This window comes from Gymnoscopelus microlampas (assembly GCF_963454915.1).
Source record: "Gymnoscopelus microlampas genome assembly, chromosome: 8".
NCBI classification, from domain to species: domain Eukaryota; kingdom Metazoa; phylum Chordata; class Actinopteri; order Myctophiformes; family Myctophidae; genus Gymnoscopelus; species Gymnoscopelus microlampas.
In genome coordinates this window covers 38,325,921-38,352,691 of record NC_139945.1, presented here as the reverse complement: position 1 = coordinate 38,352,691, position 26,771 = coordinate 38,325,921, and the positions used below count along the sequence as shown (strand labels likewise).

At 41.7% G+C, this 26,771-nt stretch overlaps 1 protein-coding gene across 1 annotated transcript in view; it reads right to left on the bottom strand.

Moving 5' to 3' along the window:
* Positions 1–24,830, bottom strand: part of dchs1a (dachsous cadherin-related 1a) — a 111,500-nt gene extending 86,670 nt beyond the window's left edge. Inside the window, exons 1-2 of the mRNA XM_084064827.1 lie at positions 24,694–24,830; positions 12,896–14,716 (exon numbers count right to left, since the gene is read on the bottom strand). Coding sequence (XP_083920953.1) covers positions 12,896–14,695 — 1,800 coding nt within the window. The 5' untranslated portion in view covers positions 14,696–14,716; positions 24,694–24,830. The remainder of the gene's footprint in view (positions 1–12,895; positions 14,717–24,693) is intronic.
* Positions 24,831–26,771: the final 1,941 nt, after the last annotated feature.

Genomic DNA, 26,771 nt, shown 5'->3' with positions numbered 1-26,771 from the left:
TTCACTATAAATTCTTTGCTATGCTCTTTCACCCAACTCCAGACTACAGAGTTCACTTGGCCAACAATGTGTGTCTGGTTGCGTGCCATTTGAGAAATGTCAAACGACTGGCCACAAGTCTTCCTATGCTTGCCTTGTGTAATGGCGGGAATTTAAATCACACTGCATAACAAGCAACAGCACGGATGAGTTGTATTTAATTTGCATGTTATTTGTATTTGATTCATTTGATTCAATGTCAAGTGACTGTGATTATTTTATTATGCTTGATTACTGTTGGATCTACAATGATTTTACGCCATGGCCTTAGACAAAGCCATCAACAACAGGGTTTGTGTATAAATGTATGTACAGTATTTATATCTGTCCCCTCAAAAGTAGATAAATCACATCTTCTTTCACTATGCACATGATGTCATGAAACAGAAGTGATGATGATGTCCACAAAAGTCTGAAATGCCTGCAAAAGTGAAACTTATGAACAGTATGATAATTTGTTGAAAATCTATGTATGTGTAGTCTTTTAGGCAAATCTCTTATTTACACCAACATTACACCAGTATTTCTAAAGATTGCTATTTCCATTTAGCCAAATGAGGCATAGACCGTTACCACACTAGAACATGCCCACAAGCAGCCAGCATGTTTAGTGCGGTTTCGTCATCACCACTGAACTCCACATTGTGATTTGAGCGGCTTCGTTCGGAAACTGCACACATACTTTATTAGACTCTGTGTTGTTATTCTTTTTTTAATGACTAATTGTGTATCCCATCTCTTCGTCTGTGATTGAGTGTCTCATTGTATATTTTGTAAAGCATATTGTAACTTGGTTAAGTGCTGTTATAAATACACATACGGTATTACTATAATAATTATCTCTTTCTCTCAATTCTTCTTCTCACTTGTATTCATCTGCATGCCAGACAGTACAAATCCCCTTCTGCAGAACATGTCTCTGCCCAGTCCCACGGGATCAGTGGTGGTGCCCTTTTTAAAAACAACATCCATATCCATCCTACTTCTCTATACATGTGTGTTATTGTGGTGAATAAAGAGAGGAAGCAACCAGGCATAGGGTAACTTCACACTTAAACAGCCTATTTACAAGCCATTTAAAGACCTGCAGGAGGGAAAAACACTGGCAGCCGCTCTCTGCTCCAAAAGAAAGCCTCTCGATTAGAAACATTCTAGACAAGCAGACCATGGCCGTAGAAAACTTCAGTTAACCGGTTTATTGGAATTTGTGATATCTTAAGCAACAGAATTTCATACCATATTAGTGTAGCAAGGAGAGGTTAGAGCTTGAGCAGAAGACGCCTTGGCAAATCATTTCAGAGAGTGATATTTCAAAGATGAGTCACATCCTTTGCGGTAATAAGAAAATAATAAATGTATGCATATAGCTAAGCCTGTTAAGGAGTGTAACATTAGCATGCTTGAGGTATAATGAATGTGGCAAGGAAGCATCATCAATAATACATCATGCTGTAGCAGTGGTTGAAACACAGGCAGAGAAATGACTGAGACTGAGGCCGAGATTAAAAGCGTAAGATCCCAATTCAGTTCTTTCAACTTTCACTCCAACTCACATAAAAGATATTACTGGTACCTTGCACATGCTTGTTCACTAATTAAAAATCATAATTTCAGCAATAAAGACAGATTCAAATCAGATTTTCTGGTAAATATTTGAATATTTACAAAAGGAAGAAATATCCACACACTGAAATATGTGCTCCCAATATTTAATATGTTTACACTCACTATCATTTGGTCATATGGACCTAGTCTCTCGTAGCTAGATGATCAGCAATATCTGCCTCCTGATACAGTATGTCTGGTGACATCTAAATTCATTGAATGGGCTAAAACTGTGTGGAAACAATTCAGAAAAGTTAAAAAAAAAGAACTGCATTGCAGAGCCAACCAGACAGTTCGTCATAGTGGGACGTGATATGATTGGTTTTCAAAGCAGGAGGCTTAGGTTTGTCAGAGGCCATTCTCGCCACTGTTCTAGCCCATACACTGAATTTAGAGTTCCCAGACATACCAGGCAGAGATCTCTGATCATCCGGCTATGATTGACCTTCATTAGCCATTAAAACAGCCCACCCAAAGTTCATGATCGAAACACTTATTTTGTAGTTATGTCTTTATCCTGCACCTGAAACCACATTCGGTTGGGTGTACACACACCAGGTCACCTTTTTTCAAAATGATGAAACTGGCATCACTGCCAATTGCCAAAATGATGGCACTGATGCTGACATAATTTGGACCTTAATAGAAAACCTTATAGGCCTACATTGCAGAATTATCTCTAATCTTTTCTCACAGTTTTTTTGTCATACTGTACACTACATCTTACTTATCAATTCTCTCATCAATCATTCTGTTTGCTTTAAAGACTATCATGTCCAATGAATTTTACCCAGTGGACTTTGCAGGACTTTGCAGAAAGACATTAATCTTTAATGAGATGAAAATACTATTCATATTTAATCAAAGGCTATGTTATACATAGGGATGACAAAGTTACCCTTATCTTGCTTGATCAGTTCAAGGCCAGCTGTCAAGCTGTTAGAGGTGTTTTGTGTGCTTTGAATGAAATAATATCACGTCAACGTGCCATGACTTCAAACACCAAGTGCAAAATACAATGTCCATAACTTATAATGTATGCTGCTTGGCCTAATCAGGGCCTGTAGTTGATAGTGAGAATTGGCAGCAAATGGCTACTTTGTCTTGCTAAGACCTTGGACCAAAGACCTAAATGGGTCTACAAGCCAAACTCTTTCCCATCTGCATTTTTGTGAGATTAGTCTCAGAATCAGAACCAACAACTGGACAAAGAGGCAGTATGCTAGCAAAATAAGCAAAATAATTGAATATAGCATAAAAAGCTGTTCAACCACTTTAACCTTATATCCATCGGATATTTGAAAATAGTCGATCTACAAGCTCACAACGCGTTGTGAGCTTGTAGATCCATTTTCAAAAACCTTGAAGAATTTGCAATATTTAGAAACCTTGTAACAACACACACCGTGCATGGGGTCCCTGGCACAAAATATTTTTAGAAGGGGGTCTGCGGCCAAATACAAATGAATTGGGGGGTCATTGACATGAAAATGTTTGAGAATCATTGATCTATACGTATGACCATTAGGCCAATTTTTTTACAACTTACAGTATGTGCAACTTTGCAAAGTTCTGTGGCCTAGTAGCTCTAGTAGCACATAGCTGATTGAAATACACCACTGTCAGTGTCATCACGGTAGTAAAGAAGTGCTGATAGATCCAGTAAAAACGTAACGTTCTATGAGCAGGTGATGCAGTATAACAAATGATAGATTTGCAACAGGGATCTAAGACTTGTGTAATTCTATCTCTGCAACCCGGGGAGAGACATAATTTCATCAGCACTTTTCAAGCACTCAAGCATAAAGGCACAGCCAGGTCTGACTGGAGACAACCCCTGAAACCAGATGTCTGGATACCTTTATTCCCTGTTGATATTACACTGGCCTACACTTTTGTTTTTTTGGAGCACCAATTTCTCTTTTTTTTTCAGATCTCTTGTTTATCCATCATCTCAGCTTCTCCTCCAAGTTCTTCTTCAAAATAGATATGATATTACCGAGGCCACAATAGACGAGCTCAAAAAGCAGTTTCTGGGCACCTGACCATGAAGTATTTTTGATTCATCCTCTGAGGCTGATCATCTTGGTCAGAAAGAGAATCTCCGTACAGACCGCTTACAGTGAAAACACAGACATATACGCTCACTATTTTCCTTGACATATTCCAACGCGAGTCCATGTGGTTCTGCCCTGGTTGAATCACTGTGATTAAATGCCCTGAATTTAAAGTATGCTGGGTAAAAAAAGAATCATGATGCATAAGGCTTACTGGCTAGTGGCTATATGGACATCTTATTTCGAGTAGAACACGTGTGGAGCCAAAATGGGGTACTGTTGCACCATAATAAACCTTGCCTGCTAGTTACAGTATACTCTTACGTTGATGCCTTGGGAGTCCTTGTGAGTTCTTGTGATGCACTTGTGAGGCAATCCAAGGTAGAACACAGGGCAAAGATTACAGAATTTCTTCCACTCTCTCACTCCCCCCACCACACAAACATATCCACCACACACCCCAATCCCTGGCTCTTTGTTCCCCTGCTCAGACACCACATCATACATCTTGAGTGCTGCACTCACCCTAATTACAGCAGAGCTTCCCACTGCTCCCCATGCTGCCTTCAGGCCCCCTCAACAGCATCAAGCTACATATACACAGCAATCTAAACAGAGATTTGGCCTTTCAGCGCACTAGTTAAAAGAAGCAGAACACCACTCTCAACATAAACTCTGCACCCGGGGCCGCACAACACCAGATCAGTCCTATTGATAATTAAGTACACAGAGTCCTCTGGTAATTAGAACACCCCCTGTACAAAGTAAATCTCTAAATCGCCTCCAAGCTGAGCCCTTATATCACCATGTAAAAATGAATCTATACTGTAGACATAATTGCTTGGGGCAGATAAAGCATGATATAGCTAGTTTGCTATCATCCCGCATGACACATGAGGGAGCCTTTTGGTGTAATGTTGTGAAACACTTAACCACTTAACTAAGCCATATTTTATACATTATACAGAAATAGTAAATCTACAAGCTCACAACACGTCATGATGCAACATGTTGTGACCTTGTAAATTTGTTATTTATGTCATTTTCTGAAATGTTTTGAAAGATTTTGAAATGTTGTGAAAAACAAATATTTTGTAAAATGAAATATATATATTTTTAATGTATTATTATTATTATTATAATTATATTATTGCCTATAATAACACAGCCAAAACAGGGACGGCAGGTTGAAAATGGTTAATGAGTTATAGTGAACCAACAGTGTGACGATGGTGGACCACCGTGGTGTAACAGTGACACACAGACTGGGAGTGTGCAGAGACAGGGCTGAACCAGGGCTGGGTGCCTCTCTGTCTGAGGCCAAGAAAGACAGTGATGGCTAACCACAATGTAAAAAGGAGCATCTCCCACAAGCATCCCTCACTGTGTGGTTCATCTCTCTCTCTCTCTCTCTCTCTCTCGCTCTCTCTCTCTCTCTCTCTCTCTCTCTCTCTCTCTCTTGGAATGGGAAGAACACTGGGCTCTATGCACAGCAGCCATATTGGAAAGAAATTGGGCCTCTTCTTACTTCCTTCACAGGTGTTACCAATGATACTAATGAAGGCTCTGTTCCATTCTGGTCAGGGTGCTGATATCGTGCATGTTGGCTCACTAGAAACACTCCATTTTGGTTTCCAAATGCCCCCTCGTGGTGGGTGTGTAACTCTGAGAGTGTACAAATGGAACCAAATGGACCCGTAAGGGTCCATTTGGTTCCATTTGTACACTCTCAGAGTTATGGGGGTCCTTGAAAATAAGACAACCACTATGCCACACTAAATGGAACAGAGCCTTAATTAGGTTTATTGGTAACACCTGTGAAGGAAGTAAGGAAGGGGCCCAATTCATTCCCAATATGGCTGCTGTGCATAGAGCCTAATGTCCATGGTAAAAAAGAAAAGAGGACGCAGTCCGTGCGACAGGTGAGAGATTTCACAGCATCATTATTGTTAACAAGCACATGTGCATTGCGTGTGTGCATGCAGGTCCCACAGTCCCACGGCCACAAAGACAAATAGACATGTTTACAGGCTGTTCCTGGACTCATCTGTCCCTTATATATATATCTGTTTTACCCATCTATTCCCCAAACGCAGTCCCAAGTCATCTTTCTCTCACAGAGAGCCGAGACATTGGATAATTACCTCGCTGTCAGCCATCTCTGCAGCTCTAATTAGACCTGGGAGTAAACCCTAATTGATCTAATTGAGAGCAGAAATAGGAAGATCTGACCTCAATCCTGGCATCATGCTCTGCTCTCCCTCTCCCTCTCTCTCCCTCTCTCAATCTCGCTCTCTCTCTCTCTTTCTCTCTCCGTGGGCTCGTTGGGATCGGCAGCATTCTTCTCAAGCATTATTTAAACTGGCAGCACTCTAGCCAGTCTGAAAAAAAGTAAAGAGGCCTGAGGTTACTGGCAAACTTATGGGATGCATTTTTTTGTAACAGTCAAGATTTGGATGTGGAGACAATTTGCTCAGTGGTTGCGATATTTTAAGACCGTGTGTATATATAGTGCATGCTTTCGTAGGAAATTGCTGTTTTGTCATGAATGTGGAAAAAAATAAAAAAAATAAACTGCTAGTAAATCAGTAACTGACATGACAAAATCTGCACCTCGTCAACATACCGAAAGATGTTTTGGTTGTTATTTGCCTGGGATCTGGAGGTTTCTTTGTTACACATTTTGCTGGTGTACCTGGCAAGTTGTTTCTCGGGGTCTGTTTTCCAGTCTGGTGGCTTCTGATGGACAGTAGGGGGGGTGGATGGATGGTTTAGCACAGATTTGCTTTGGAAGTGAATAGCGTGAGCAGATGATGCTTCCTCGCGCCCAGTTTGTTTAGCAACGCCAACTGCCGTGCACATGTGCAGGGCGACCACGGGCTGTGAGAGAGCAGAAGGCCTGGCACTCATCCTGGCAACTCTCTCTCTCTCTCTCTCTCTCTCTCTCTCTCTCTCTCTCTCTCTCTCTTTCTCTTTGTCTTTCTATCTCTCTCTCTCGGTGAAAGAAGGAAAAAGGGAGGCAAAGTGAACAACTGTAGCTTTTTTTGCCATTGCCGTGTGCTCTGGTTCTCTTTGAACCAGAGCGCTCAACACTGTGGGAAAGTGTGCCTGAGCAGCACACCTGCAGCCTGACCTCACTCCATTGGTAATTTACACCCAATTCTTTTCCGGTATCGGCTAATTGGCTAATCCTAAGCCTGAGCTGACGCAGGACCCACTGGGGCCGTGGCGGTGTGTGTGTGCGTGTGTTCACCTCATTCCGGGGAGGCCTGAGGGACTGTCCGTGGGTCAGCAGATGTTCTGCTCTCACCTGCTGTAGTCCAAGTACAGTACATGTCACCCCTCTTCGGGGAGACACAGCAAGCAGAGTTACTGTAACTGGATCACAGAATGTTGTGGGAAAAGGAAGTAGGGAAAGAGATAAAGGGGACCCTCACTGGAGGAGGCAAGCAAACAGAGAGAGGATAGAGAGTATCTTTCCGTTCTGTATCACACATCGACTCAGAGGATAGACGTAACCGGTGGGGAGGGTGGGGGTCCACACAGCTGGGTCCAGCTGCAGTGTCCACTGTTTTCCTTCCCCTTCCTATCCCCTTTCTCTCTCTCACTGCTGCTCACGCCTTCCAGTATTTAAACTTATTTCCAGTTGTGAGAGGAGTCCTCCTCACCTGCAGCAGACAGTCTGGCAGACGTACTGCACCGCCACCGCCTAATGACATTTCTTGTCCCAAGAGATATGAGATATATATGAGTCCATCTTCCCTTCCCCACCAGATGTGAGCAGGAAGACCCTGTCCCCAGCCACGCTCCACAACCCGCCTGTCCCTACACCACAATATCCGCCGTGTTCATTTACCTCTCAGAGGGTAAATTGACACCCCGGATTTTGCAGTGTGCTAGTGAGGCCTTTGCTTTCACAGACATTACTCATGCAATGGTAACACCATGGCCAACATGCCATGGTGCTACCACTATTGCCATGGTGTTTACAGGCAGTCGCAACCACTCAAACACCTACACCATGCAACTCTAACATCAAGATATCCACATCCAACTGGTGTTTGTTTGACTGTCACAGTTTTAAATCTGATTAGGAGGATCAAACTTGGCAGATGACTCAGGAGGACCTGTGCTATTGATTATCATTTTTTTTTTTATTATTAATCCGAAAATAGCCGATTGACAAGACCTTGTGAGCTTGTAGATCTACTACTTCTGTCGAATTTCCGCCCCAGAATAGGGACGCTAGGGTTCAAATGAGATTAATAATCCAAATCGATCCATCCCATTACAGAGGGTAAGCTTGGAACATCCACAACCTATAGCTTTCCACCACTGAACAGCATTTTCTCTCCGCTTCATTTCTCGGCCACATAAGATTAAACATTTGACCACACAAGCCCCTATGCTCTTCCGGTGTTGTTGGAGAGACAGAAGCAGCCGATTCGCTGATGGACATCTGAGCACAATAAAAGGCGCTCAGCTGTCTCGAGCACGGCAACTCTGACCTGAACACCCACACTCTATCCAGATGTACATCAGTGTTTATGTTCGCTTCAGTGCCCCTGCTAGGCCCAGGAGTAAGTGTTCAAGGAAGTATTACATTTGTGAACACATTAAGTAGCACATCCAGTTTCCTGCAATTTTGCCTGTTCCCTGTAAATACTGTGTTAAACCACAGAGCCACAGAGGAGCTCGGTAGTTAGCAGGGGAAAAAGAAACACAGGGAGACTAAAAGCAAGAGTCAGCTTGCCTCAAGCAGGCCCAGTTTCATGGTCAAACCATCCAGCATGGCATTAAAACAGACAACCTCCTCAGAAGAATGTCTGGTGAGAATTGATTACATGGTTTGTGTATAAAAATACCAGACCAAAACTTGTCATTTCACTGTACTCAGCAGTTGATCTTAAGCATCATTTTTACTTTGACTGAGTAGCTCGGTGGAAGTAACTTATTGTGGACAGGAATACTTTGCATATTTATTTGAGATTAAATTAGATTGTCCTAATGAAATGTCCTTTGCATTTGCCATAATCTATTGGGAAAAAAAAATCTCTCTTTTCAGGAATATTAACTGCGTATCTATCTGTACTAACGAAAAGGTAGGTCTACGTTCATAGGTATAATAACAGCAATTGAGCATAGTAGGACTGCAAGTTGCAACTATAGATTAATTTCTCAGACCACAGTTGTGTATACAAAACTGACCCCAGAGGCAACTCCAGAGGCAACTCCAGACTTTCATTCTGACATTATTATATGGAGCATTATGCATTAGGATAAATGATTTAGGGAATAGGAAAAATATGACCTCACATGACTGCAGTACCCAGTTAGTACTTCATAACAATGAATGACATTCTGCTGCTTACAACAGGTACATGAATAAAGGATGAATGAAGTTAGCACCTGCCAAGTAGTTAGGCCTACTATTTGGTGGTCACTGTCTGCAGCACAGCAGTGTACTGGAATGGGAACAATGAATCTCTTTGAATCATTCATGCTTTCTCTTCAGGGCAATTATGAGCATTCTAGTCTTTTTTTCCCCACAGGCCTGCTGTTTTATGTTGGCAGGCATGGAGAAATGATTCAAAGGGCTGCTTCTTTCTTTCTAGCAAGTTGTTCATTAAGTAATTCAGCGAATTAGTGTTGAATAATCTTTCAGGAAAAAAGGTTACTAGAAAACACGCTGCACTCGGCTCTCTCTATACATATATGAAATATATGTGTGTTTTCTCTTTCTCTCACAAAAAAAAAATCAGTTTTCTTCTCATGTTGCTAAGGGCCCTGCAGTGATGACAGGCCATCCATTCTGTCACAAACATGGGGGTGGCATGCAAAAACCACGGGCTCTATTCAATCCTCACAACAACTAATTAGAAATGAAGTGAGATCAGATAAGAGATTTGGAGAGCGGCAGCCCGAGAGACAGACGAGGAAGCCCCCCTACCCGTGTCACCTCCGCCACCCATGCCAACACTCGTTGGGCCTCATTTCCCCCTCAGCTGCCTGGAGACCCCCTCTCCCCTTTCCACTGGAGCCAGACCAATGCCCCCAAAACAGAGGGGTGATTCTTAGTCCGGTGCAGCCAGAGACACACTCTGACCCAACAGAATGGCACTGTGTTAATGAAGTGTCAGTTCCCAACACAAGATAGTGGTATAACCAATGGTCATATACATCATGGATTAGAGTCATACAACAGATGAAAATCAGGCAATAGATCTTCAGTAAATATTGAATTTTGAGACATTAAAGCTAGGCTGTGTGCTTAAGACCTCATTTTGCATCCCTCTACTGAATTTAGAAAGAGACAGGACCTTGACTAAACTTACCAGTTTTTCCTCCTTCAATTAAATTGTGTTATGGCCAAAGTAGCTAATATAAAAACAAATAGACTACGCACCTCACTTGGTTGAGGTGCTGGGTTGGAAAGTACAGTAACATGAAGAAAAAGAATAAACCCGCACATTCATCTGCTCCAATGGAAGGTTTGACACAATGAAGAGCCTTGGCTCGAAACGTTGTCAATAAATACAGGCATGCAAACAGCCTCGAGGTGAAAAAGGTGACAACATGTTGTTTTTTTTCGGGGCAGGTGTCACACAATTGCCCTATTTGGATTCAAGCGGCTATTGTAACTGAAAAGCTACAAGGTTGCATGTCTGAAATAAATAAACTTTTTATTTTTATTTTAATTTTTATTCAAAGTAGCTAAAAGCTATGAGTCACAATGTATTGGTTTGTGACTTTGATTTGTCAAATCAAATAACTAGCCATGCACCACTTTCAACCTGGTGTCCCTAATTTGGGCATGTAGGCAAAAAGAAATTCACAAAATTCACAAAAAGTGAAAATGGCTCATCTGCAAGCTTGCGTCATGACATGTTGTTTAGCTATTCACTGTATGATGCAGTAAGTATAGGGCTTAGGTGGTTCACGGATTGAATTGTATGTGAAAAGCAGAGTGTTTTAGCAGTGTGGTTCCTATACTGAAAAAAAGAAGTGACTCATGTTTTACGTGTACTTCATCCGAGAAAGTTGTAAAAAATATCACACCTACAGTATAGAAGAAAAAGAAAGGTTATTAAGAGAAGAATTAAGAATGTTGGCGCCTTATAAACCGCAACCAAAATGCAGCTTATGATTTGCAGGATGTCACTTCATGAAATTCTTATTTCTCCCCTCTCACAGATGACCTACTTTCCTTTTCAGTAGGCCTTACATCTTACATTTTGCATTACAAGACTGATTTCTGCTAATAGGTTTAAGGGCTTACACTATTTTCAATTTCAATCATGTCTTTTTTTATTCATCGCACCTAATTTTAACTGTTCCTCCACATACTGTAGCCAATGACACATGGGGCAAGTGACAAAATCTCACACATAGAAATGTGGAGCCAGACTGTATTAGAATAATCAGGAACTGCTGTGCTGGTGGTTTGGGGAGCAACGAAATCGTACCCACTTCAAAAGTTTGCATTAACGATTACAATACCCGTATTGTAATGGCTTTCTGGACAGCTCTGCGCACGGAAAAAGGGACAGTGGGAATTTTATAAGCAGAGAGAAGAAAAAAAACGTCATCAGATGTCTTGCTGGGATGTTTGGATGTAGTGCTGGCACCCTGAGCAAGAGCAGTCTGTTCTCACATGGTCCGCCAAGCACACGTCTTCAACATCCAGGCAGGCCCAAGAGAGACCTGCTGGGAATGCTGGCTTTGAAGAAATACTTCATACTCGGAGGCTGTAAGGCAACTACTGGTCAAGCCGAGCGTATCATTCCCTGAGGGCTGTCCAGGCAGGTACTGTGGTAATGCTTCAGTAGAAAGATCGAGGAAGGGACATGGTCGACAGACACTCTTTACTTCAGCTAGAAATATCATATTTTTCCCACAGATTTCTTCATTGTATTAACATCAACACTATTGGAAGCAATGGTTAAAGCCTATATAGTTGTGTGGGGTCCCCCCGGGCTCTATACTTGGTCCTCTCCTTTTTTCTCTCTACACCAAATCTCTTCGGCAAAAATAGCCAGTCTACAGGCTTACAACACATCACACATCACGCGATGCGTTGTGAGCTTGTAGATCTGCTATTTTCACTGAACGTTCACCCCAGAAAAGGGACGCTAGGGTTCATGTGGTTTATGTGCTCCAAACATTTTCCTCTACGTGCTATTCCATATTCTATAATCAGTTTCAGTGTCTCTTTATCCCAGTGTTCTCTGTGATTTATAATTTGGGGACCTCCCAAAAGAACCACTCTTAGCTTCTATTTCTGCTTTCAAGCCAGGAGCCACAGCCAGTACTGAATCTCACTTCACCACCACCCTCTACTCCCTTGTCCAAATGCTGGGCCAAAATCCCATCTCCTGAGCCCTTTGTCAGGACTGCACTATGCATGCAGGTCCTTGGCCCATGCAACCACACCACAGACACCGGTGAAACAGGGATTATGGGAACCTGTAACTTTCAGAAATACTGGTCTCTGGTATTACCCCCAAAATCTTTATTACCTCTTTATTACCCCCAAAATCCTCATTGCAGTAGCACATTTAGTGAAACAGTTGGATATCCTACGCAGAATAAGTAAAGGCAAGAAAATATCTAAAAAGCAGAATGAAGATTTTTTTTTTTAAATAACCTAAAAAATAACCCGAGAACACAATGTATTAAGCTAAAACACCATGGAGGTGTCGTCAAATGCTGTAATTTGTCTGATTATTTATTCCTTGTTATCCATGGCCATTTCTTTGGCTAACACTCAACCAGGCTAATTAGGGTGACTTGTGTTGACTCTTGGTGACATCAATTTCTTTAGATAAAGCCCAGATTCTGTCTCTGTCTGTCTGAATAAGTTGAAACCCCCTTTTGTGCCTGTTCTTGACAGAGGCCTCTACACTGCCTTTGTTACCTTGGAAACCTTTAAGAGGTGAGGGAGAGGACAGCCAAAAGTGAGATCCTCTTGTCCTAAAAATCTGCAGGTAAAATCCACACTAAAGCTGTCCAGTTTAAACTGCTTCAGTGTTAAAAAATGATACGCATGTCAGTCACTGCTTCAGGCCCTTATATAACTATAGTATATCAACTCTCAGCCCCTTAATCTTAAAGTGTGTTCATAAAATAATTCAAGTCATAAGGATTTAATGCAATAAAAAAAAAGAAGAAATTTGAGAGGAAAAATGTCCTACCTCAAGAATGCACGTCCCAGCAGCTGTGTTCTCCTTGATGGAAGCGTTGTAGAAGTTCCTCTCAAAAACAGGCTCGTTGTCGTTTATATCCTGCAGTATAACGTTTACTATCGCCGTCGACGACAGGGGCGGCTTCCCACCATCGGTGGCCACCACGGTGACACTGGGCTTGGGGTCCTTCTCATAATCCAGCTGGGACAACGTTGTGATGATGCCTGTCACGGCATCTATGCTGAACCAGTCTGAGTGAGTCCCGTGGTCCTGCAAGATGCTGTAGTTGATGTCCCCGTTGGGTCCTTGGTCTTTATCTCTAGCGGTCACCTGCAGCACAAAGCTCCCTGGAAACACCACTTCTGGAATGATCTGTCTGTAGACGGGCTGGTCAAACAAAGGAGGGTTGTCATTGACATCAACTACCTGGATTGTGAAGGAGGACTCTGCCCTGAGGGGAGGAGTGCCTGCGTCTGTTGCCATCACCCTCAGTTCATAAGTATCCCTCTCCTCGCGGTCCAGAATTTGGTCCACACAGATTAGATATATGATGTTGTCCTTGGTGGTCAGGGCGAACTTCCCATCGCCGCCCTCCAGAGACACATTGACATTGGCGTACTCGCCATAGTCCGGGTCAGTGACTGAGATCCTTGCCACATACTGGCCTGGCTGTGCCCCCTCTGAGATTTGCGGGGAGCCGTCCTCACTGAGGAAGATGATGGTCATGGTGGGCTGGTTGTCGTTGTAGTCTCTGACATGGATGGTGACAAAGGCATTTGTGACCTCGGGCTGTGTGGCGTTATCTTGTGCCTGAACCACCAGCTCATGGACTCGCCTCATCTCAAAGTCCAGGGGCTTGTTTAGAGTAATGATGCCTGTGCGCGTATCTATGACAAAGTAGCGGTCCGGATCACTCTGTCTCCTGTTTATCTCATACAGCACCAGGCCATTGTCTCCTTCATCTGCGTCAGAGGCAAATACCTGTAGGATGTTGCTCCCTGGTTGAAGGTTCTCAGAGATGATGGCATGGTAGCGGCTCTGGTTGAAAACAGGTGCGTTATCGTTGATGTCCTGCACAGTTATATCTAACGTCATCTGGTCGCTCCTTTTCGGAGAGCCACCGTCAAAGGCCTCTATAGATAAAGTGTACGTGGACCGTCGCTCTCGGTCTAGAACGGCATTGACCACCAAGTCCAGATAGAGAACCTCATTGCTACCCCTCCTGGTCTCCAAAGTGAAGGCCTGGCCAATGTTGCCATCTTTGATGAGGTAGCCCTGGGTGGTTAGCTGGTCTTCATCGGCATCCAGGGCGGGGTCCAGAGGGAACCTGGTGCCAATGGCCGTCTGCTCAGGTATTTTAAATGTTGCCCTCTTTTTAGTGAAAGCTGGGGCATGGTCATTTATGTCATTCACCTTGATGGTCACCTCCACAGTCACTCCTGTCATTGTGACCGCAATGAAGTTGTACCGGTCCCTCAGCTCCCTGTCTAGAACCTTGGCAGTTTTAATAATACCAGTGCTCTCGTCTATGTCCAGGTCGCTACCCACCCCCGTGCCCTCATGGTCTGAAATGAAGTACAGGGCCGCGGTGATGCCAGGGGGCAGCCCAGTGCTGATGTCCCCAACGATTGTGCCCGCCGGCTGTTCCTCATCCAGCTGTAGCTCGAGCGTGCCCAGGACCATGGGTGAGTGGGTCGTTATGAGCTCCAACACCACATACACAAGCAGCACAAGCCTCTTGCTCCAGCAACCCTCGTGGTGCAACGGGGCCATTGTAGACTTCCCCAAACCCTTGGCGGCTGTCTGCATTCTGGCTCCTTCTTTTTAAAGCTACGGAGACAGAAAAGGGGAGGGGGGGGGGTGTAGATGAAGTGCTGAGTAATATCAAAAGTGAACAACAGTAGAAACAAAGGAACCGTGTATCATTTCTTTGCATAATACCTCAAGCTATTTTTGGAAAAAGTGGATGGCTTAAAGACTTTTCCATATGTTCCATTGGGCTCCTTTCCTGGCCGCAATGCACACAATACAGCCTCGCACATAACATTTTCCTATACTTCTTCACCTAATAAGTCAACACCTTGTTACTTCAGTGGACTAGAAAGCATTCCTTTGCTCAAATAACATAAGGAAACAGCATGCTGCCTTAGCCTTTACGGTATATCCATTCAATTCTAGGAAAAAAAGATACTAGATATTTACCAGGCCACTCTCTATGACAAGTGTATAGTAACTAGAACCATGACCTCTGTTGTCTGCTTACATTGACCAGTTCAAGAAAAGTATATTTGCTACCTAACCTCAGTGATGTTGACCTCTGAGTCGCAATTTTGTAAATACATTTACTCATTCATGAGTTGTGCTGACTGAACTGTTGTTATTCCTATTCAGCTATGGCAGTCCCCAGGCCAGTACATTATTGGGAAGCTAGCTACCATATGAGATCACATTTTAGTAATGATGATGCAATTAGTATAATCCATTTGACTGCTGTGTGTTGTCGTTGTTGTTTTCAGCAGAATGAGATGCTCTGTTAGTCAGGAACAGTGTATAAGGCAAAATATTTTAGCTGAATTGTTTAGGTGTGACAATTAGTCATTGCCAATTACCCCTATGTGTACTATAGCCCCTGCTGCTGCCAACCTCCACTCTTGGCCTGAGGATTTGCACTGTTGTACATACACAGATATGTATTCTTTGTCCAAAATATGCTGAAAATAAACTGAACTGAACTGAAAAAGAGTGTAGTAGACAACCACATGCCTCCTCTGACACATGGAGTCGCCAGCCGCTGCTTTTCACCTACAAGCAAGGAGGTTCACTGGGAAAGCCTAATGCATGCAAAGGTTCATGCTATCTCCCCCAGATCCCCTCCCCTCCATTGAACAGGCGCCCTGGCCAAAGGAGGAGTTGTTTGTGCATTTACAAGGACACAATCCCCTCTCCACCAGGGAACGCTGACAATTGTGTTTGTCATGCTGGAGGCACCGCTGCCAGGAAGCGAACCCACATCTCTGCAGCGGTGGGTGATTGTTTTTTACCTCTACGCCACCCAGAGGCCCCAAACTGATGAGTTTTTGATGGGTATACTTTAAGTTGTTCTTGGTTTATCTGCTGGCTTTGTGTGAAATGTTGTGATGCAGCAAAATCAAGTTTGGCAACATAGCCTCAACATAATTGTCAAGGCACTCCTCCATTCTCATCCCCTACAAACCCATTATTCTGGCTTTCTGTGGGTAAACCACACTTGTGTATTTCCCCAACAGAATTCTCATGTACGTATATAACTCACACAAACTCATTTACTTTTATGAGCAGAGGTTGATGGAATCTCGAAATGTATAAAATATTGGAGCATTCGTGATGTAATTTGAGAGGATGTTCTGCTGGAACAATAGGCATTGCACTGATCTGGCAATGGGCTGCAGAGAATCTGTAATTTGGTAAGAGAGAATTTATGGAGTAATGTCGGAACTAGTCAACAAGACTGTCACCATCTGCAGAATAAAGCCACAAAGCATTTGGCACATAGAAAAATGTTTGTGTCTTATAAATTACAAAAGGAAATTAGTTTCCAGTCATCAGTCGTTATGTTTAAATAGCTTGAATTCTCAATTCATTTGTCTTATTACAAAGTTGTTGTTTTTATTATTAATATAAGAACATTTATTAGATTTTTCAGTAATTCTGCACTGTATTGCGCAAAAAAATGTAAAGGCTCCCCCCAGTGGCTTTGCTCAAACCTGCATGGAAATAATCATCCAACATCTGGGTGTGAGAGTACACACACATGCACAAGGAGTTGTGGGTGCTACAGAAACTATCTACAGTGTGTCCCTGAAGGCTCTGGGCCATGATGGTGACAGAATTGTTGAGTGGCAGAACAGAACAGAACAGAACAGAGTACTACAGCAGAGTTAAAGGGCTCCATGCAGTCTACCTCTCTCTTTTTCTGGCTCTGCAGCATTGTAATTGAGGTCTGCTGGAAGGCTGCCATAAGCCAACAGGATTCCAAGGCTAATTTCAGTCTGCCATGATTCTGGCCCCGCAACACTGAAGATGCTAACTTTTACAGTCACAAATTGGTTCACAATGGTTTAGTATGACTGGAGAAACAGTGGACATTCAAGTTTCTCCTCTTATATGACGTTCAATGCCATGAAGACCATATAAAATTGTTTAATGCAGTACTTTTTTGTTAATATTTCCCAGGTTGCAGTAAAACGTTGTGGTGGAGTAGCCAACCGATTAAGTTAATAGCAAAAAGAACTTTGGGTCAATTTACTGTATCAATTCCTCATTACAATTACACCCAGACAGGGCATAGAAATAATCATAAATGGTAAAACCCTAAGTCAAGCAATGCACAATCATCGTTAAACGCCATACTTCTTGGTTTCCTTTTTAAGTGTGTTGTTCTCTGATATAAACTAGAATATAGCCGTGACAGTCCCAAAAGCTTGAAAGCATTAAAATTTCGAAAGCACAGTAATGATTTATTTTCCTGCAACAGTGGGGAACATACTTTAAAAGTACTTTTTCAAAAGTACAAAGGATGACTTTTCAAGGCTGGAATCTTTGTTCAATTGCCATAACTGAAATAATGCACTCTCTAGTTGGGCTATAGAGGACCACTGCAGAGCAGAGCTGCCTAATGGTTATAGCAGACAGTACTGGGCAGACTAATTACTGAATACCAGGTTAAGCAAGACATGAAGTTAAAAATATTCACTTACTCAAGACGTCAAGAGAAAGAAATCTGTTTTGATTTTTTCAAAAAAAAAGAAGAAAGAAATCTGTGTTATTATAACTATAATAGATCTTTATTTGTGTATTAAATAATAATAATAATAATAATAATAATAATAATAATAATAATAATAATAATAATAATAAGGGTAAATATAGCTGCAAGCAGCGATAATACGGGGCCAGGAGAGAGAAAGAGAAATGATAATTCCTTTAACAGGTCAGTTCATGAAAGTCCTTGCGGTCTTGTTTCCAATGAGGGCCTGTGAGCAATTAGGGGTTAAGAGTCTTGCTCAGGGACAAATTTCATTTTGTCGACACATTTGCTGGCCTGGAATCGTACCTGGGTCAACCAGAGCCTCTGGCTCCCTAGGCGGGCTCACTAACCACTCAGCTATGGCCGACCCTCAGAGAGAGAGAGAGAGAGAGAGAGAGAGAGAGAGAGAGAGAGAGAGAGAGAGAGAGAGAGAGAGAGAGAGAGAGAGAGAGAGAGAGAGAGAGAGAGAGAGAGAGAGAGAGAGAGAGAGAGAGAGAGAGAGAGAGAGAGAGAGAGAGAGAGAGAGAGACATGGAAACGGAATAGATTGAAGATAGAAACGGAATAGATTGAAGAGACAGAGAGAGAGACATGGAAACGGAATAGATTGAAGATAGAAACGGAATAGATTGAAGAGAGAGAGAGAGCCATGGAAACGGAATAGATTGAGTCATGTTTTTTGCAATTCAACTTAAATGAGTCTGCATCAAGTGAGGCTTGAACCGGAAACCTTGCGATCGTGAGGCACTCTTAGGTAGCTGAAACACTACCTATAGTGCTATAGCTTTGTCTAGGCTGATATTGTCTGTTGAGGATCACAAACTCTTGCCTTCTGTCATGACCCAAGCCCCTGTTTCACTAACACAAAGATCACTCGTTCACAAACCATTTACCAATGAAGAAATTGTACATCTCCTCAGAACCAAAACTAGTGAAAGTAGCCGATCTACAAGCTCACAAACCATTAAAAGTTGTCAGATTGTACATCGGCTATTTTCACAATGAAGTATGTTATACATTGAAAAAACATACTCTCATTGCTATCTGAAAAGTTGTGAGATTGTAGATCAGCTATTTTCACAATGAAGTATGTAAAAAACACTCAATTAAGTATTTCATGTTATCTTTAACAATTGCAGATGTATTCATTGATAGTCATGTTGTGTGAAATGCAACTTAGATGAAGTCTGCACCAAGTGAGGCTTGAACTGGTGACCTTCAGGTTGTGGGGCACACATTTAAGCGAGAAGCCACCAACAGACAAGAACCTGTGAAAGGAGATCACACAGATGATACAGTTTCACGCAAATAGCTGAAAAATCCTGGGTTTAAGTGTTTTTCAAACTGCTCAAGATTGCGGACAATATAAGGGCGGTGCTTACTGGTTAACGTGATAGATGTGTTCCTCATTAGTCAAGGCACATGTGTAAGCAGGTCTAATGGCTGTCGGCCAAACGAGGCATGACTTTTGTCTGTTTAAAGTTTCAATTTTCAAAAAATTGCTATAGCGCCCCCGTTTGACAAATTGGAGTAAGATTGGTTTCAGTGATATTTGGAATGGCCCTTTACATTTCTGCAAAGTTTCAAAGAATGGTAAGTCTGCATGTATGTGTTAGGGGCAGATGAATAATTGTCATAAAACTGCAATATTCATTGGCTCATTAAAGCTTCATTTTTTCACTTATGGAAGATATTTTGCAAACGTTTTTTGGTATAGGTCCAAAGTTCATGTGTAAAAAGTTTCGTGCAGATTACTCAAAAATCCCAGGAGGAGATAGGTTTTAACTGTTTTTCATATAATTCGAAATGGTGGGAGATCTAAGGGTCAGAGGTCAAAAGTCAGAGTGTGAAAGTTGTTCATCATGAGGAGACGCATGTGTGTATTGAAGTTTTATGGCTGTAGGTAAAACAGGGCATGAGTTGTACCTGTTCAAAGTTGGCATTTTCAACTGAGTGCTATAGCGCCACCTTTTGACGAAAGATTGTGAGATTTATTTTTTGATCGTTTTTCATGACCATCTATCATATGGCCGAGTTTCATAAAAAGCGTATGCACGGTTCAGCCAGAACTGGCAAAAACGGCAGAAGAAGAAATGGAATAATGCGAATAACAATACGGGTCCATGCTGGAAGCCTGGCCCCGTAATAATAATAATAATAATAATAATAATAACATGACTGCTGTACATGGCTAACATTGGTCCAGCTTCATGCCTATTATACTAACCGAGCACACTGCAAGTGGTCTGATCAAAAAGGATGTTGTGTCTAGTCTGGATACAGAACAGAACAACTTGGTTATGTTGTTGCCAGGACTTTTAAACATGCCCATGGGGAACAGAGCATAGGTTATGGCTTTAGGGAAGAAATCTGTAAAAACAGACATGAGTACGAGCCAATCCCATTGTGGGTTTGATTCAAAGGTATTCTCTTCACTTCACTGAAATGAGTGCATTCATCTCTCACGGGCAGGTATTTGTGAAAACCTTGGTCAATATAATGTAACCTACAGGATGAAAGCTGCATGCAACTTAAGAAAATGTTTATATGATTCTAAATAAATACCTTACATATCCACTGCATTTCTCTAGATAATCGTGTGTTTGTGTGACATATGTTATGTACTCAGGGGTAATCTGAAGAATTGACCCAGTTTTCCTAAAATCGTTGACATAGTTTCCAGCAACTATAGGACTAAGGTTTTGAGGATTTAGAAGCAGAATTAACCCTGATTTATAGTTCACCTCACAAAGGTGTTGCATGCTGAAAACAGCTGATCACAACTACCTATAGAACACCGGGCAGCACAAGTTGACTGCCTTCGCTTGTTTATTCCATGTTTGATCCAAGTGAAAGCTGTTTTCTTTTACAAAAAGTCAGTCAGTCAGCCTTCAATTACAGTGTCAAAATGCTTAAATTAAAGTGTGGATATGTTAAAGCATTCTGCAATAGAAGACCTTTGAAATGTCACTGAAATATCACTCCAACTGAGTGAAAAAGTTATTAAAAAACATCAATATACACCATTTCTATCATTAAGGCTAAACTCCCTGTTTTGTGAGACACAGTGAAATATTTGCACGTACTTATAAACCAGATAATAGAAACCTTGAATTTGCTGCAGAAAGAAATGTTCAGAATGTGATCCTTACTTGCATTACTTCAATAAAAAACACAGTTATCCTTCCAAACCATTTTACCACCACAAGGCACAGAGAGAAACTCTGCACTACCATGACACACACAAAGGCTAGCCCCCAGCTTGGCAGATTTCATCATGGACCTTGAATAGCACCTCCAAGTTCCATGTCACGATTCCAGCTAATTCAAATAAAACATCTCAGCTTCGGAGCAGTATATAATCACTTAAACCACAACAGTGTCTAATTGGACTCAATGATAGATGCCACTGATAAAGAGCAAAATATAAGGCTTTGGATATTTGGCAGACTGCTACCTGTCAGAATGAGTGCATTTCCCTGCCCTGTAATAGACTGTGCAGCTTCATATCCTTCATAAGGGCATTGAAAGGGCCAGGAAAATCCATCACAGACCTCACATGTGTGTGCGCTGCCAGGCCATAACAAACAGAGTACTGGGCAAACCACACCATCTCCCCTTTCATGGTGAACTGATGGTTTCTGAGGACAGGCAGGATCATCTATTTCCCACACCAGGAAGCTGCATGGCCGAGTTCAATTGTTTTTGTACTGTAAGGTTTTCTGGGAACAAACACAGCTTGTATCTTTAAAATGACACCACCATTGGATATCACGTAACAACTACCAGAGGTTTGGACATTAAAACACAATCACTTACAACTGGGAAAAGAGAAATTGTTTCACAATTTGAGCTGAACACAGACAGAGAACAAATAGAGAACAGAGAACAAACAGAGAACAGAGAACAAACAGGATAAAACTTGTTGCATCCCATAATCTATTCCCATTCCTACAATCTATTCTTGTGAAGGCATGATTAACGATCATTCATATTTTGTTAGATTTAAAGTGTGCTCAAAAGAGGTACCCAGTTCTTTAACAGCTCAACAAACGTTTTGATTATTATTTCAGTTACTTTTCGACCTAACAGTCTTTGGTCTCTGATGAGAAAACCTGCTCCTTTGGGGCTTTGGCCCACTGAAATGAAGGCCTACGTGGTCTAAATGTGAGATTTACCACTGTGTTCACTTGGTTTGCTCTAATAACAACATAATAACAACATAATAACAACAGGACAAGGAGAGTGGTATATATTAACCAGTACGTTACGTACTCTAGGCATCATACCTTAGGAAAGAGTTTTTTATTGCAAACCTACAGTCAACATGTGCTCTACTGTGGAGTTTTCAGTCTGAAATTAACAGCATATGCACTCTACAAAGGATAGACAAGTGAAGTCAAATGATTACTTCATCAAATACCCTAGGGGTTTATGACACAATCGTTGTTCTGTCATAAAAGCTCTCAATGCCTAGAGTATCTTTTCATCCATCAATTCTGTGTAATGTCCTTTTCTGCTTAAGTCATACTTTTTTAGTTTTTTCCAATCCATGAACTGTAACGCTGTCGTAATGCTCTGGATCTGAGCTCATTCAAAACAATGTTTCAATCCACACCTTCTTTCATGCAAAGCAGTTGCAATATCATATGTACAAATCTAATCTGATTATTAGACACCACACCAGGCCTATTTAAGCTTCCTTGCTGGTGTGTGGCTATAGATAACTAATACGGTCTGGGCAATTATTTTCTATCACTTAAGCACTCTGTTGAGTCTTAAATGCAACAAATGGTCTAGAAGAACCAGTGGTTCTCAACATGTGGGTCGGGACCCCTAGGGGGGTCCCCACATGATTTTGGGGGGATCCCCAGATGACAGTGAAGTGACAATTTAAGGACTTTTAAGACCTTTGTAATACCTCAAAACAATCAAAAGCAATCAACCAACAATATTATTTTCACAATCGGAACCCAGTCAAACCAAATGTAATGCCTCAACTCCTACAATTCCAAGTGCTTATCGGGTTGGGGGGTCCCCAGTTCAAATATGATTATTTTGGGGGGTCCGCCCAGTTCAAATATTATTATTTTGGGGGTCGTGGCCTGAAAAGGTTGAGAACCACCAGTCTAGACTGGAGACAACTCATGGACTGGCTCACAAAAAAGGGAGCACTTAACAGAAAGTTTAAACCAAAGTAAGACTGTAGCAGAAGTCTGCTACATTCAGTTTGAACTGATGAATGGGCGGAGAGAGGAAAGAAAGGAGGGGCTACTCCTCGCTGTGTAAGTCACAAAAGAAGCTGGAAGCTGTACCATGGTAACCATCACACACTTCCAACCAAAGTGTGTAGCAATGGAACCCAGTGGAGTTTCAATTAATTCATTAGTTGATTGAAAGAGGCACATATTCACGGTCAACGAACACAAGCCTGCAGTGGTGGGAAAAGTACTCACATTTTTAAGAGACTTTAAGTAAAAGTACGCTACCAAATACTGCAATGTAGAAATACTCAAGTAAAAGTCCGGAATCCAAATTTTACTTAAAGTACTAAAAGTCAATTTACTCTATGCACAATGTCCCATTTCACAAGTTTTCAAATGTATAAAATGTATTAAAATCTTATGAAATTAGCAGATCTACAAGCTCACAATGCGTTGCATGAAGTGGTTACTGTATGTTTTGTAATAATAATTAAATCTACAAAGTAACTAACTAAAGTTTTCAAATGATTGTAGTGGCCTACAATATTTGCCTCCAAGATGTAGTGGAGTAGAAGTAAAAGTACTGAAAATTGGAAATACTTCAGTGAAGTTAAAATACCTCAAAACTGTACGGTACTTGAGTAAATGTACTAGTTACTTTCCACTACTGCCTATCACAGGTCATAGTGGTCTACTAACTACAGGACAGTATATTCTATCACAAAAGTACAGCACCCCCCCCCCCACACACACACACACACACACAATGGAATTCCACACATTAACCAATTTGAGAGGAATGTTTTGCAGAGGCCCAATGATGTCTGATATGATATATAACAATACGAAAACCAACTAGTATTCGAATAATATGTTTTTGAGCGGTCCGTTTTGGTTTGATTTGTAGGACTAAAGCTGATGAAGCGGGTAAAGAAGATGAAGAAGAAACTATATTTGTTTTTAAATCAAGCCAATATTAGACTAAATGCATTTTCATGAAAATAAAAATAAATCTATATAGGCTATAGTGCAAACGATAGAAGGCTGCATCGTTAAGAGTTGCAGGCATAGGCTCTCTATAGCCTTTATACACAATTGGTTCTCAAAGTGGGGTCCGGGGACCGCCAGGGGTCCTTGAAGGGCTTCCAGGGGGTCTCCAGATAAATGATGGATAGAAGAACCAAAAGGACCCTTAGCTGTAACTCTGAGTGTACAAATGGTTGTCCGTGGTCTAACGCAGGGGTTCTCAAAGTGGGGTCCGGGGACCCCCAGGGCCCTATATATGCATCAGCTATTTTCAAAAAATCTTGACATTCTTTGAAAATGTTTGAATATTTTTAACACCACCAATCTGGGTTCCTTAGTTGGCACAGCATCTATTCAGATGGGGGTCCGCGGCCAAATACACATTCATTTAGGGGTTCTTGACATGAAAAAGTTTGAGAAGCACTGCTTTACACAATGACGCGTTAACATGACACCAACTGTCATTCTCACCTGCTTTAGCCTAACTAATTAACAATGGTTCTCTTGCCTCTTTTCTTCATCTACTTATTTATGATGGACTGCAGGCGCGGGCTGGTGTGTGTGTGTGTGTGTGTGTGTGTGTGTGTGTGTGTGTGTGTGTGTGTGTGTGTGTGTGTGTGTGTGTGTGTGTGTGTGTGTGCGACTTGCGTTAAAAAATGTTTTAAAAAGTTGTCTATAACGTAGGCCTACCCAGAAATGAGGACATACTTATGCCTCTGGCTTTGAAATACGTATCTACACAAAAACAAAGATGATGTGGTAAGATGTGATGATGATGATGATGACACTTACACGCATCTGTTTCTTGTGTCTTTAAACAGACAGGTCCAGCCAGCATCCGAATCCTAAAGTATTAGTATTCCCCAATGAGACGTGAAAAGTCAAAAGTGCAACAAAACTCCTAAATGATATCCATTTCTGAACAAAAAGTAATATCCTTTGCAAACGCTTCGCTCTTTTAGTGTTCTCTGAAAGAAAGAAAAAACTCCCCTTTGTTTCCAGTCCTGTTCTCGCCGGACGACTGAAGAAAAGTCAAGTTGTCCTGATGATCCTGTTACTTCAGAGACATATTGCTTGGGATGGAGGTGATCAACTCATCCACACAGTCAGTCTACTATAGCAGACACACTGCACTGAAACCCAACACCGTGGGGCTACGAGATGGACGTCCCTCTCGCTCTGTAACGTCTGACTAATTTATTCAACACGTGAAGAAGTGCGACCTCCTGGTATATGCTTGCTTGCTTTCTCAGCTGAGGTGGATAGAAGCACACTGACTGCTGAAGTCCACATTATTCCTGAACTCTGGTGCCACCATCCTATCGAAAAGGGAAGTGAAAGTGAGGAGCCTTCCCTCCTGTCTCCTTATACAGTAGGTCACCGTTCTCAAACCTTTTCGTGCCAAGGACCCCCAAATTGATATGTATTTGGCCGCGGACCCCCATCTGAAAATTATGTTGTGCCAGGGACCCCCAGAAGCAAAGATTTGTGTTAAAAATGTTCACTTTGAAAAAAAGGTATTCAAAGATTTTCACTAACGTTCAATTTTTTGAAAAATTGCAGATCTACAAGTTCATAGCGCTGCATTAAGTGTCGCGCTATGAGCTTGTATTATCTGTTATTTTTGAATAGCCAAAGTATAAAAGGTTAAAGTGGTTAAAATCATTGTGCTGCTATTTTAACTAATATTGCTGGGGACCCCCTGGAACCTCCCAAAGGACCCCTGGGGGTCCCCGGACCCCACTTTGAGAACCGATGTCCCAGGCCACGCAGGGTTCCAAGGCACCCCTGAATACAATTGTTACTTTATAGAACCTTACACCTGTATGTGTGCGCGCGCACACACACACACACACACACACACACACACACACACACACACACACACACACACACACACACACACACACACACACACACACACACACACACACACACACACACACACACCGTTCAAAGAAGATGTATGAGATCAATCTAAACTATAGTTAAACACTAAACAAAAGTATTTGAGCCCAGATATTAAAATGACACAATGCTTTTCTTTCAAACACTGCATAGCAAGATCATTATTATCTTTCATGGAGGATATTTTTCAGGATTCTTTCTTGTAGAAAAACAGGCATGCTCTGGTAAAGGAGTAAGGGAAGAAAGGCCCCAACATCTGCTTTTGTGTTAGTCTTGTCACTGACTCCTCTTTTCCCTTACATCTTCTGACTCTTTGAAAGGAACATGTTCTATCTCCAGTCAGGTCCCTGGAGGAGTTCAAGTTTTATCTTCAACAGAGCTGGAGGCACAGTCTCACTTCACTTCCCTGTGCTGTCAATCACTGCGGTAGCTCTGAAAGTCATTAAGAACATGACTTGTCATTTTGCATTTAAACTTTATAAACAAGAGTAGGCTATGGCAAGCCTTATGCTATGACAGCCATGATGAGCCATCATATTCATTGCTGAACCCAGTAAATATAAGGGAGTAAACAGCATGCAATGGATCATTATGTATATTTGTTTGTTTCTTTTTTATGAGCCTATTAATTCAAGTCATTATAAAACAAAATTTGAAACCTCTTGAAAACACTGCCTCAGTCTTGGCTGAACAATATTTTACATGATCATCATCCAGACTTTTGTATCTGATTATCATCATGCTGTAGGCTCTACTATGTGGTTATGACAGCAAAAGCCCCATCCAGGCGTCGTCTGAATGTATTGCTGAAGACAGCAATTTATTATGATTATCCTGTCTTTTCAAAAACTTCAAATCAAACTGCTGACATGAAGCAGACTAGCGTTCTGTTTGTTCAGTTGCAGAAAAATATCCTAAAACGCGTTAAAGTTGGGACAGTTTCTGTTGCTTTGAGAATTTGC